Here is a 13,460-nt window from a genome sequence, read left to right as displayed (position 1 = left end):
ATCAGTGCCCAGGACGGAACCTGGCCTGTACCCTTGTTCCATGACTGTGCTCCATACCAGCCCTGGGTTGAGCTCAGGGTCTGGTCCCCACAAAGGGCATCTTGTTTGGGTGTCAGTACTCACCTGCCCCAAGGCCAGTGCCCGCAAGCCCTCCGGGACCTGTGGATAGGAAAACAGAGACAGGTGTATAGGCAGCATTCCGAGGCCCAGAGTGGGAAGGGTCTCATGGAGTTAGGGCAGTGCTGTGATCAGCCACTCAGGTCCCTGGGCTGGTCCCTAAGCCTGTGATGCTCAGGGTCGATCCTGATAAAATAGCATTCACCAGTAGTTTAGTGAGCGACTACTATGCGCAAGGCAGGTGTCATTGCACCGATCCCTAACAAGCCTGGGCCAGCCCTGTGCTTCTCCTAGAAGTCCTGCTGGCTAACAGGATTCAGCAGGGCTTTCGGCAAGGGCTGGGACAGAGCAGAGTCCGTGAGCGAGACCTCACCCAGGCCAGTGAGATCTGTCTTCTGCTTCCTTGCAGATATCTCTTGACTCAGTCCCCTCTCCTTCACCTACATTGGGGAACTCCTGTGTCCCCACTACCCATCTGTCCTTCCATCCAGCCTGCCCTGCAGCCCAGGAGCCTCCTTGCTAAGATGTTTATGAGACATCAAATGGGTCCCTCTGGCTGTCTCCTCCCCACATCTGGGCCCAATCGCTTTGTCTCCCGCGCCGGGAGACATTCCATTGCCTTGGCCAGGACCAATGGGCCATCAGGTCGGAGTTCACAACCGTGCCAGGTTTGTTTCTAATTATGTGACGATCTCTCCTACAAGTGCCAGTCCTGAGCCCCAGGGGCGAGTCCTCTCCGGGGATGGATCCCAAACATGGAACCCGCTGTACCCTGGATAGGTCCCCCTTGGCTTTCCCTGGGTGTGGTCTCTGTTACTAACCACTCCTCATCCCTCATTTCCTACTAGTGGGACCTGGACCCCTCTGAAACTCAGCCAGCCGCATGTAAGAAGCGTCTCTGCCTCTGGGCGGGAGCGCCTGGTGATCAGGCAGAAGTCACTTCCCAGCACTCGGGCCCTGCCCCACCAGCTCTGGCAGTCGCTTCTCTCAAGCCAGGCCTGTTTCCTGAGCTCTGAGAGGGCAAGGGACATGCTCAGACCTGTCCACAGAGGGACTGACAGCGGAAGCTGAGGACTGCACAGGAAGTGAGAAGAGGCTGGGACTGCAGTGGGGGACAGGTGGCTTCTCTGGAGCCATCTTCCTTTTTCCCATGATCCCAGCCTGAACGTCCTGTCCTGTGGCCTGACCACTTCTGCCTCTGCCTGCCCTCCTTCCTTTGCACTCACCTGCCCCAAATGCCCCAAGGATTCCAGCACCCGGAAAGGAGGAGAAAGTGGGGAGGGGCTGACCACAGCTGGGAGTCCAGGGACCTGGCCAGCCCCATCCTCCTTTCTTTCTGGAATCAGAGAGTTCTAGATTCAGACCCTGCTGCTGCTACCCAGCCTCCATGAGCACAAGCAGGTTAATTTGCCTCTCCGATCAGGCTCAGTTTTCACCATCTACAAAATGGCCATTATATCGCCTGCCTTCCTGGGACCAGTGAGTATGTGCGCAGAAAGCACCTAGTGTGTGCAACCTACCCAGGGCGCACAGTGGGTGCTCCCAGGTCCTTCTTGTCCTTGCCCGTGACCCTCTCAGTGGGCGACTGGCCTCTGGCTAGTGCTCAGGGTGTGGGGCCTGCAGACTCCCAGCTGCCCGGTCCCCCGCTGAGAGCTGAGGCAGGGCGGGGCCAGCTTGGACCCGCGGTGGCGCCCACGTGGAAAAGCAGCTGCCAGGCCACCCACCCTCTGTCACCAAGGGATTAATTGTTCCCAGGCATGACACGCGCTGCCTGTGCCCCATTCCATTCTGCCTGGGCAGGCCCGGACGTCCAGGCAGCCCGGATGTGGGGGCTTCCCTGGGGGTGCCATGGGGGCTCTGCCAACCCTTTTGTAGCCCTGAGTCTTCGGGGAGGTCATGGAATCCAGCCCCTTGCCTGGAAACAGCGCCCTTTTTATCAGAAGGAGATGCTCTGACTTTCCTTTGGACTGACTCCTTCACCCTGAGCTGGAAGTTCTTTCAGAAGTCTAACCTAAATCTTTCATTAACAAAAGCTTCACTTTCGCAACTACACATCCTGGAACTCCACGGGGAGTTGTCTGTCTTTCCTCCGGTGTTTAACCACAACCTGCTCTGTGTCTCTTGCTGCTAGTGGGATCAATGAATGTACCTTCCAGCTTTGCAGGCACAACCTCCTCAATTTGGGTCTTCTAGGACAAGCACAGACCTACCTCCGCACCTCTGTGCCACTATCATCTCCCCTGTCCTCTCTCCACCATCAAAGACCCTGCTAAGAACTCTCACCCACTCCAGGAGGACAGGGTATAGGTGCTGGCAGGGATAAATGGCAAGCCCCCAGGGTCTCCTGGCCTTGCAGAGCCCTGTAGACCCCAGGCACCCCACTCTCCCGCCTCTCCTGGCCCCAGCCCCGGTGTTTCACAACCCAGATGGACTTTCAGCGCAGGGGAATCTGGGTCTTGAAGATTCATTTGCACTTGGATTATCAACGATCAGGATTTCATAAGAGCTCTTGGACATCTAAACTGTGTCCTGGAGACTTGGGCTTCTGAGCCAGGGCAACACAGCTCAGGGTGTGGGGCGGCCAAAGTCACATGTGGAGCGTCTCATGCCGAGGGGCCATCAATCTGGAGAGAGACGCTGTTTCCTCCACCTGCTCCTTATCCGCCAGTATTTCCCGGAGGGACCTGCCCCGCCCTCCTTCCTGGGGGTGCATTCCCCAGAGCTGAGAGTGGACCCTCATGGCAGATCCCAATCCCTTGGGTGAGGCCAGGATAGATCCGGCCACACCTTCTTACTGGAAAACTCCATGGTCTGGACACAGCTGGAAGGGGCCTGAGATTAGGAGGGGAGCTTATCCGGGACCAGGGTTGTGCTCAGCTTGGGCTTGGGGTCAGGGCTTGGCCTGAGGCCAGGATTGGGGGTCCTGTGGGACCAGGGTCAGCAGGGCCAGCAGGGTCAGGGTTCAGCCTGGGGTTAGGCTCAGGGCTTGGATTGGGGTTAAGCTTCAGCTTGAGACCGGTGCTCTGTCTGGAGTCAGGAGAAGGGCTCAGAATGGCATCAAGGTCAGGGCGATCTGGGGTCAAGGGCTAGGGGATCACTCAGGGGAAGTCTGGGGCTGAGGATCTGGGGCTGAGCTCCCAAGGGTCATATAAGGCTTGGAGGCCACTGGAACCGGAGCAATCCCTGACGTTGCCTCTAGTGCCGAGGCTCTGAGACAGCCTCTCCTTTGCAGAGAGGAGTTTCTGGACAGCTGGGTGCACACACAAGCACGTGCAGGGTAGATGCTAGACGCCCTCACACAGGGAGGACGTGGAGCTGCTTGCAGCCTCCTGTTCCTGGAAGCCCCGGGACCTGGCCCAGGCCTACGCATCCTTGGGAGGCTAATCGGTGTCCACACCTCCCTCCTTTCTCCTGCCCGTTGGCTTCCTTGTCCTGTTCCCACCTTCCTTGTCTCTTTCCCAGTTGGGTAGGTTCCTCCCTCCCCAGCCCCCTCGCTCTCTCTCAGTGCTCGGAGGCCTTGGGTCTTACCTGGCTTGAGAGGTTTGCCTCCAGGCCCCAGCGCTACAGATGGAAGAGAAGATAGTGAACGGGGGTGCCCAGCTCATCCATCTACTACTTATCCAACCCCCGTCCCAGGGAAAGTGTGGGCAGTGTGGAATCTCACGCCCCAGGTCCTCCCCTTCAGACACGGAGCCCCTGGGAACCTAGCTCTACTTCTAACTCATGGTTTATACTCTTTGAGCCCCAGAGTCTCAGCCTCAAAATGGGATGATGGGCCGGGCGCGGTGGCTCATGCCTGTAATCCCAGCACTTTGGGAGGCTGAGGCAGGCGGATCATCTGAGGTCAGGAGTTTGAGACCAGCCTGGCCAACATGGTGAAACCCTGCTCTACTAAAAATATAAAAATTAGCCGGGCGTGGTGGCATGTGCCTGTAATCCCAGCTACTCGGGAGGCTGAGGCAGGAGAATCACCTGAACCTGGGAGGTGGAGGTTGCAGTGAGCCAAGATTGCTCCACTGCACTCCAGCCTGGGTGACAAGAGCAAGACTTTGTCTCAAAACAAAAAAAAGGGATGATGGTGCCTGTTCAGCTGGCTTGGCAGGGAGGGTTTTGAGGATCAAAAGAAATAGGAAGGGGCTGGGCAAGGTGGTTCACGCCTATAAACCCAGCACTTTGAGAGGCCGAGGCAGGCAGATTGCTTGAGGTTGGGAGTTTGAGACCAGCCTGGCCAACATGATGAAACCCTGTATCGGCAGGGCGCGGTGGCTCAGGCCTGTAATCCCAGAACTTTGGGAGGCCGAGGAGGGTGGATCACGAGGTCAGGAGATCGATACCATCCTGGCTAACACGGTGAAACCCCGTCTCTACTAAAAAAGACAAAAAGTTAGCCGGGTGTAGTGGTGGCACACGCCTGTAGTCCCTGGCTAATTGGGAGGCTGAAGGAAGAGAATCACTTGAACCTGGGAGGCAGAGGCTGCAGTGAGCTTAGATCATGCCACTGCACTCCAGCCTGGGCGACAGAATGAGACTCTGTCCCTCCCCCGGCCCTACCCTCCTCCAGAAAAAAAAAAAAAGAAAGGAAGGTAGAGAGCACCAGGGATAAAGTCTAGGGCAGGCACTGGGAAGGCCAATGGGTTCTGGTTCTCAAGGAAGCCTCTTCCCCCCGCCTGGACGCTGTCTGTGAAATGAGGGAGTCCTCGATGCTTGGGTCTCCTACGGTGATCAGGTCTGAGAATGCGTGTGGCTCGGGTGAAACCCAGGCCCCTTCAGTGAGGAACAAGTGTGGTTTCTGAGCTCACCTCCTCCTCCAAGGCCTCCGAGACCAGCCCCTGTGGGGGGAGAGAGAGAGAGAGAGAGCATCAGTATTCCTGCCAGGCAAGCCGGCTGCCACCCCCAGCTATGGGTGAATCCACCCCTGCCTAACACGGGACGTTGGGCAAGCCCTGTCCTCTGCAAGCCTCAGTTTTCTCTTCTGCTTGGCCAGCAGTCCAGTGCCAGTTTGCATCTGGGGGAGTGCTGGTGTCTCTCCGCACTTCCATGTCACTTCCGCACACTCAAATACTTTTTAAGTATTGAAAGTATTACTTCCGATTTTTCTTTTCTTTTTTTTCTTTTCCTTTTTAGAGACAGGGTTTTACTCTGTCACCCAGACTTCAGTGCAGTGGTGCAATCATAGCTCACCACAGCCTTGAACTCCTAGGCTCAAGTGATCCTCCTGCCTCAGCCTCCCCAGTAGTTAGGACTACAGGCATGCACCACCATGCCCAGCTAATTCTTTTTTTTAATTTCTATACTGCATTTTCATTTTTCTCAACATAGAACATGGTTAAAATTTTTAATTTTCGTGTGTGTGTGTGTGTAGAGAGGGGGATCTCCCTATGTTGTTCAGGCTGGTCTCAAACTCCTGGCCTCAAGCAGTCTCCTTTCTCTGCCTCCCAGAGTGTTGAGATTACAGGCGTGAGCCACCGTGTCCAGCCTGTATGCTCTTAATAGCTGTAAATCAGTGTCTTGTTAATTGCATTTTAAGTGGGCATGACTTCCGGTAGGTGTGTCAATGTTCCTACCTTCTGTAGTGTCAACGTGTGCATCTATTACGGACATCATCATCATCTGCATGACTTGGGTGTGTGGAAGTTTCATGTACATTACCTGGATAATAGACTCCTCCAGGAACTCCACCAGGAATGGCCCCAGGGACTCCTGGAAGGAAACAGGTAGAGTCAGTCCTCCAGGAGCCAGAACTATTAGGTTGGTGCAAAAGTAACTGTGGTTTTTGCCATTACTTTCAATGGCAAACCCCAGAATTACATGGAAACAAGAATGATGCTGATGGCAATAATGACATTGCTTGTCTCCAGAGCAATTTACAAAGTGTATACTTTGTGTTTACAAAGTGTGTTCTCATTCTTGCTCTTTGAAATCGGCCTGTGAAGTTGGAAGGGCAGGGCTTACTGTCATCATTTTGTTTTGTTTGGGACAGACAGTCTCGGCCTGTTACCCAGGCTGGAGAGCGTGGCGGGATCTCAGCGCACTGCAACCTCCGCCTCCCCGGTTCAAGCGATTCTCCTGCCTCAGCCTCCTGAGTAGCTGGGATTACAGATGCATGCCACCACACACAGCTAATTTCTGTATTTTTAGTAGAGATAGGGTTTCACTATGTTGGGCAGGCTGGTTTTGAACCCCTGACCTCAAGTGATCTGCCTGCCTCGGCCTCCCAAAGTGCTGGGATTACAGGTGTGAGCCACAACTCCCAGAGACTATCATTTTAACAGACGTGAAATCAGGTACAGAGAGGTTAAGGGACATGCCTGGGGCCACACAGCTGGAAAGAGACGGAGCCTGGATTCGAGCTCAGGCCAGTCCTTTATTTTCGAGACAGAGTCTTGCTGTGTCGCCCAGGCTGGAGTGCAGTGGCACGATCTCGGCTCACTGCAACTTCCTCCTCCCAGGTTCAAGCGATTCTCCTGCCTCAGCCTCCCAAGTAGCTGGGACTATAGGCATGCACCCCCATGCCTGGCTAATTCATTTTTTTGTAAAGACAAGGTGTCAGTATGTTGCCCAGGCTGGTCTGGAACTCCTGGGCTCAAGTGATCCTCCTGCCTTGGCCTCCCAAAGTGCTGGGATGACAGGCCCCTGTGCCCTGCTGCCAGTCCTTGGAGTATGACGGTTCTTGCTGTGTTACCTGGTTCTCCCTGGAGTGAGGGAGAGGGCCTGGGGTGGAAAACACTGGGTCTGAGCACCTCTCACCAGGCAGCCCACTCTCTTCCTGAGCTGAGCTGCCGGGTAGAGGCCAGAGCTTTGGGAAGGGCAGGCCGGGCTGCTACAGCAAGCATTAAGGAGGTGCAGCTGCCAGCACAAATGCAGCCATTCCCACACTGATAGGACGGTGTGAGGTCAGCGTCCTCAGCCACTGGGCAGCCGAGCTTGGGTGGGGCTCTGGCCGTCTGACACGGGCTGTCTTAGGAGGCGCCGGGGCCGCAGGGGGACGCCATGAATGAGCACAGTGAATAGTTTCCTAAGGAAAAGCGAATTCACCGGCCAGGCAGGATCACGAGTTCAGTCCCCATGGACCAGTGAAGCTCTCACTGGGGAACGCTGTGATGCTGGATCCAGACCCTGCCTGAGCCATCACCATGGCAACAGACGGGGTCCCAAACCGGGGCCTTGGCTCCACCTCAGAAGGCCCCCCTCTGAGCTCGACAAGCCACCTTGCCAAAGCCCCAGCCCAGCCCTCCCTCACTGCTTTTTCTGAAAGGAGCTGAGAGCCCCGTGGGGCATGGGCGTGGCTGGGGGATGGTGTCTCTGCAATGTGTTCACGGAGGCCTTGCGGCCAGACGTCTGGCCTCCAAGGCCTGGCGACGCTGCACAGCTGGGCTTGCTGGCCCCAGGGCCCTGTCAGCCTCAGCTGCAGCCCAGCAGGGTCAGGGCTGTGGAGCTGTCACAGCCGCCTGTGCCAAGACCCCGGCGCCACCCCCTCTCAGGGCTTGTGGCTCCTCAGGCACTGCAATCCAGGCCTGAAGTGTGCGAGTAATCTGGTCAGAACCTCAAGGCTTGGAGTGGTGGCCCCAGGGGGGCTGGGCCTGCTGGGAAGGAGCACTTGGGTCCTGTCATCCGTTGCCAGCACACACATGGCCCGCCTCGGGCCTCTGATGCCTTCCCTGGCTCCGGCCTCCAGCTCTTAACAGTCTCTTATGTGTCTTTCTCTGCCTTGGCCTCTCTCCTTCCTCCTCTTTCTCCCCCTCTCCCTCCTTCTTCATGTCCCTCTCTCCCTTCCTCTCTACTCTCCGGCTCCAGAGCAGACTGCAGGGAACAGTGTGGTGGAGGTGGGGGGAAGAGCAAAGTGCTCAGAGCAGACCCCTCTGGCTTCTAATTCTGGCTTCGCTGCTTCTTACCATCTGTGTGACCTTGGGCAAGTCACTCAACCTCTCTGAACATCGGTTTCCTTTTCTGCGACACAGGGCAGATAATCACTTGGTAGCTGCAAGGTTGCAAGGTTGCTGCAAATTGTAAAAGGGTTCAAGTAACAGGCTATATCCTCTTCTGGAGCTGGCACACAGGAATTGCTCAAAAATAAAAAGACAGTGGCCCTTACGTTTCATTTTCTTCCCATTTCACTGCACAGTCGGTTGTCCAGGGCCAGGTATACAGTAGTTACTCAATACATGATGGGTGAATTAAGGAGAGGGGAGGCAGGGAGGTTGTCTGTGAATCCAGCTCTAACCTGTTTCATCCCCGTCTGCCCTGGGAGTCCCCCTGCCTTGGGCTTGTTGAGCCCCCGCGCCTGGCTGAACCCTGACTTCCTTTCTCCTGGGGTTCTGCCCTCCTGCACCCCAGGCACTTTCTGGGGGGAAAGACTTAGCTTCCCCTCCCCCAGATCTCCTCTGTCCCCACTGTCCACCCCCACCATTCAGATCCTGATGATGGTGGCGTTTGCCAAACTTCACGCCTGAACCGCGATAGCCTGGGGAGCCCGAGGTTTTAATCCCCATTTTGCAATGAGGGAATGGAGAAGGTTTAGGGGCTGCGAAGGATCCCTGCCTCTCTGCAAGTGAGAGGGGTGAGAATAAAATTAGACAGCAGCTGGGAATTGGAAAGGGCTTTGAAAAGGTAACAGCCGCTTCCCCGGGCCCCACAGGGCATCCTCACTTCTCCCTCCACTCCTTGGCACAAGCCGTTTCTCCTGCCAGGAATGTCCTTGCCTCCGTCCAAGCCCTACCCCTGCACCAGGGCTGAGCTCAGACTCTCCTGCCTGCCTTTCCCGAGCCCACGGCTCTCCCTGACTGTGTTGCTCAGCTGGCCCTAAGCAGTTGGCCTGGAGAACACTTGTCTTGTTTTATGTGGTTTTGGCATGTTTCACTGACTAGCCCAGGGTGGAACTTGTCTCTTGCATCTTAGAATCACGATCCTAGACTCTCAGGGATCATAACAGTCTTCTGGCCTGGGCTGGACCTCCTTCCGCAAACATCCTTCGTGTTCTGCTTGCATACCTCCCATGACAGGAAAATCACCACCTCCAGATACTGTCAGCACTGACTGCAGACAGGACTTCCTCCGACTGAGAGTCTGCTCTTCTGTCTCTTTGGTTCTGCCTGCCAGAGCCTGTAGTCTGGGACTTACCCCGCATCCACAGACAGCTCCTCCAACATTTACCTTTCTTTCTTATTTATTTATTTTTAAATGTTCATTTATTTATTTTTTAAATAGAGATAGAGGCCTCCCTATGTTGCCCAGCTAGTCTCAAACTCCTGGGCTCAAGTAATCTGCCCACGTGGGCCTCCCAAAGTGCTGGGATTACAGGCATGAGTCACTGCACCTGGCCCCATTTACCTTTCTCCTTAGGTCTAACTCAAATGTCACTTCTGCCGGGAAGCCTTCCTGGATTTCCCAAGGCTCCTTCTGGCCACCCCCAACCCAGTCCTGTCTGCTTCTTTCATCATTGCACCTCTATTTACACATTAGCTGCCTCTCCACTAGACAAAACATGGTGTAAGTAGCGAGAGGGAGTATTAAACCTTAGCAATGTGCACTAATTACAAGGATCCATGAGCCCAAATTAGCAGACTCTGAATAAGATAATAGATTATTTTAAAAATGTCCATTCCCACGGTCCTTTTATTTGATGCATTTTTTTCCCCAGATATTACATTGCTGGAACCTCTCATTGGCTCTAGGAGATACTTCAGGCAGGGCTGTTTCTCTCCATTTTGCAGCCAGGGAAACGGAGAACCAGCGAGCTGAAGTGCCTAGTCTGGGACCCCTAGCTGACCCCAAGTCACACGTAGGGCCATTTGCCCGGGCCCTGGGCTCCAGGTTCAAAGAGTTGGAAGCAGCCTGTTTGGGAGCGAGCCTGGGGCCAGCCGGCCTTGGCAGGGGGCTTTGCCAAACCAAAGTCCAGGGGACTGACTTGGGGAGCAGATAAGACCACACCAAGCTGTTTGTTGTTTGCATGCAGAGGGCTGCCAAGGGTTTTCAAAAACAAGCTGTCCTCCACTGGGTGACTGTGTCCCCTCCCACACAGGGCACATTTGCCCTCATGCCAGGGCCTCAGCAGACACACAGAGCGGAATCAACCTCTAAACCAGTGCTTCTTGGCTCTGGCAACCCATCGTCACCTGGGGAGCTTGAAAAGTCTGTGTCCAGGTCCCTCCCCAACCAAAGCAAGCAGGGATTTTTGGGTGGGAAGTCTAATAGATAGCCAGGTTGAAAACCCCTGTTCCTGCGTAAGGACGGGAAAAAAATAATTAAAAAAATATTTAAAAAGAGGCAGTGGTTCATGCCTGTAATCCAAGCACTTTGGGAGGCCGAGGTGGGAGGATCACTTGAGCCCAGGAATTCAGACCAGCTTGGACAACACAGCGAGACCCTGTCTCAGTTTAAAAAAATAAAAAAAGTAAAAAAGAAAAAGAAAAAAGAAAAATAAAAGAAAAGGAAAGCTCTGTTCCAAACCATCTTCAGTTCGGAAATCAGGAAAAACAAAACCAAAAACCAAATCCCTGATACTATTTCTGGGGGATGGGAAAGAATTATCCCTGGGTTAATTTCTCATGGTCACTTTTGAAACAGCCTGGGGGCTGGGCCGCTTGTCCCCTCCTCCTGCTCCCCCACTCCCGCAACAGGGTTCCTTCCTTGGAGCCGCTGAACTTGCGTAAGTGACACCCTCCTCCTTGAGGGAGAAGCCAGGCTCCCCCAGGACAGCCAGGTGAGTGGCAGTGAGCGTGTGACCGAGCGCCTCACTCCTCGTGTTGGCTCACCGACCTCTGCAGACTTCAGTAGCACTTCTGTGCAAAACCCCACAGGAGCTCATCAGTTCACACACCCCTTATTTGGACCTAGCAAGTCCAGCCACCTGGGACAGAGCTGAGATTGATCTCTGCAAAGTGCGAGGCCAGCTGGGCATTTAGCAGTGTCACTGAGGACACAAGGAGAGAGCTGATTCTGCCTAGGTCACGGCCGCTTTAAAGGACTCAGCCCCAAGCCTTCCCCTCCCCAAATGTTGCCTGCTAGCTCACTCCTAACCCTCTCGCCCTTTGACCTGGGGCAGAGAGTTGGCTGATACTGACCCCCAGGGACTACCTTAGCCTGCCGGAGCCTCAGTTTCCTTGTTTGTCAAGTAATGATAATAATTTCTAATTCTCAAGGTTCCTTGATGATGAACTGCCGCCCTATAGGGGGTGGCCCCATCTGGGAAGGAGGGTGGCTGGGTGTTTGGGGGCTACACCTGGGGAGAAGGCTGAGATGGACCCGGGGTTGCCACTTTCAGGCCCTGGCTCGTTGCCCCTGCCGGGCCCCGCCTGTGGGTACCCACGTCCCTTGGCCCCGTCCAGGTCCAGCAGCGGACACTGCACGGGAAGCTGTTCAATCTCACGGAAACAGCTGCAGCTCCTGCCCCGGCCCCTGACTCCGCCCTGTGGCCCTCCTGCCCCCCACTCGATGCCTGGTTCTCATGGCAAAGAGGACTCCCAAGGAAACCAGACCCCACCCAGGCACCCCTACCAAATGCCCTCCTTTTTCCCATGCCAGGGGAGCATCTTCAGTGCTCCCCTATTGGCCGCGGCACAGCAGCCCCACAGGGGGCACCCTCAAACCCCATAACCAACTGTGCCTGGGTTGGGGCACACAGCAGATGGCCCAGCAGTGCCCCAGGATCCACTCCAGCCTCTGTCACAGCCACCCTGCCTCTGCCAGGAGACAGACACCTTCTCCAGCCCGCCTTTCCACGCTTGCATGCCACATCGCTCACACATTCACACGCACGGATGCACACACTCCGTAACACACACAGTGACAGTCCACACCAGTACCACACCTGGATGCCAGATCGCCCGTGTCTACATGTGTACATGTCTGTCAGGTGGCAGACTTTTGCACATACTAAGGAGCGGCTCCATATACCTCCTCCAAATATACGCATACCCCTGTCTAAGGATGAACCTGTGAGCAGACATATGTACCTTTCCAGAAATCCCTTCCCCTGTTCAGTGACACAGCCGGGCATCTGCACACGTGCACACCTGTGCATGCACATATACATATATGAGCACACAGCACGCTCGTTCCTGCACACACACACACACACACACACACAAATGCATACCAGGAGTCCCCGCCCGCCTCAGCAGGGAGAACACAGCAGCAGCTTCCCAACCTGCAAACCCATCCTAAGCGGAGCCCTGGCCTTCCTCACGGGGGATCCCGACTTCCCAGGGATCAAGGAACCTGCTGAGGTCACACAGCTCACTGCGGTTGAGCTGGCATCAGCCCAGGTTCCCTGTCCCCAGGGCTGGTGTGCACCCCAGCTGTGTTCACAGGTGTGCAGACTGTGATGTCTCCAGACCCAGGGGTTCCTGCTGGGCCCTCCCCCAGGATGCTCTGATCCCCCTACAGGGCGGGCACCCGGGCATCTGAGTAGGGGTCCCCTCAGCCTCGCAGGGCAGCAAAGCTGGATGCCGGGTTGGGACTATTCTGAGGGTGTCTGTTTGACAGGTTCCTCCTGGGCACACGGCTGGCTCCTGGGAGGGGCAGTTCCAAGGACCCAGTGGCTGAGGGGCTCCCACCTGGGACCCCTTGGAGTTCCCAGGGATGAAGGTCTCCTCCTTGTGTGTCCAGTCACCTGGCCCAAAGGGCCCGCTGTGGACAGGGGCGAGGGGCCCTTACCTCCAGGCCGAGAGGGGTGGAGGATGGACAGCAGGAGCAGGAGGACTCCGGGCCGCAGGGCCGCCGCCGTCAGACCCGCCATCTCGGGGAGAAATGCCCCAGCCCGCTCTCCGCACCTCGTTTTATCCCCCAAGCCTAATTGCTGCCTCGTCGGCTGCGAGGGAAGGAGGGAGGGAGAGAGGGCGGGCGGGAGGGCAGGAGAGGGGGGAGGCCTGGGGGAGGGGGCCGCGGGGAGGGGACAATTACGAAAGGCCCAGCTCACAAGCCTCCCAGGCCCGGGCTGCTGGACTGTGAGCTTTTTTCCTTGACACACACACGCACACACATGCACACAAGCGCACACTCACACACACACACTTTCCCCCATCTCTTTCCCGCTTTCCCTCTGCGACTGTTCTTTCGCTGCTGGCCCTGTTCCCGCCAGAAAGAGCGAGGGGGGCCTCTGCCAGGACAGCCCTCGGGAGAGGAAGCAGGAGGGAGGGCCTGGCGGCCAGGCCAAAAATCCCAGCCCCAGCCAAGGCCCGAGTGGCCAGGCCCCCGCCCCTCCGGCTGGGCCCCGGGCCCAGTGTGGGGACACGGGCCAGCTGTCCCGCGCCTCAGCCCCCACCCCGGCCCTCCAGACTCCCCAACACCCCCAGGCCTGGCTAGAGACAGGTTCTGCCCACAGCTGGGGAGGGGAGCTATTGGGC

General features: G+C 56.2%; 1 protein-coding gene across 8 annotated transcripts in view; it reads right to left on the bottom strand.

Annotated features, from left to right (window-relative positions):
• ELN (elastin) overlaps window positions 1-13,268 on the bottom strand; it is a 45,061-nt gene extending 31,793 nt beyond the window's left edge. For all 8 annotated transcript variants that reach the window (XM_031665480.1, XM_031665482.1, XM_031665483.1 and 5 more), the window contains exons 1-5: window positions 12,772-13,268; window positions 5,767-5,817; window positions 4,917-4,946; window positions 3,646-3,678; window positions 124-159 (exon numbers count right to left, since the gene is read on the bottom strand). In XM_031665480.1, coding sequence (XP_031521340.1) covers window positions 124-159; window positions 3,646-3,678; window positions 4,917-4,946; window positions 5,767-5,817; window positions 12,772-12,853 — 232 coding nt within the window. In that variant the 5' untranslated portion in view covers window positions 12,854-13,268. The remainder of the gene's footprint in view (window positions 1-123; window positions 160-3,645; window positions 3,679-4,916; window positions 4,947-5,766; window positions 5,818-12,771) is intronic.
• Window positions 13,269-13,460: the final 192 nt, after the last annotated feature.

Source organism: Papio anubis, chromosome 4, assembly GCF_008728515.1.
Source record: "Papio anubis isolate 15944 chromosome 4, Panubis1.0, whole genome shotgun sequence".
NCBI lineage: Eukaryota > Metazoa > Chordata > Mammalia > Primates > Cercopithecidae > Papio > Papio anubis.
This window is presented reverse-complemented; position numbering and strand designations above follow the sequence as displayed.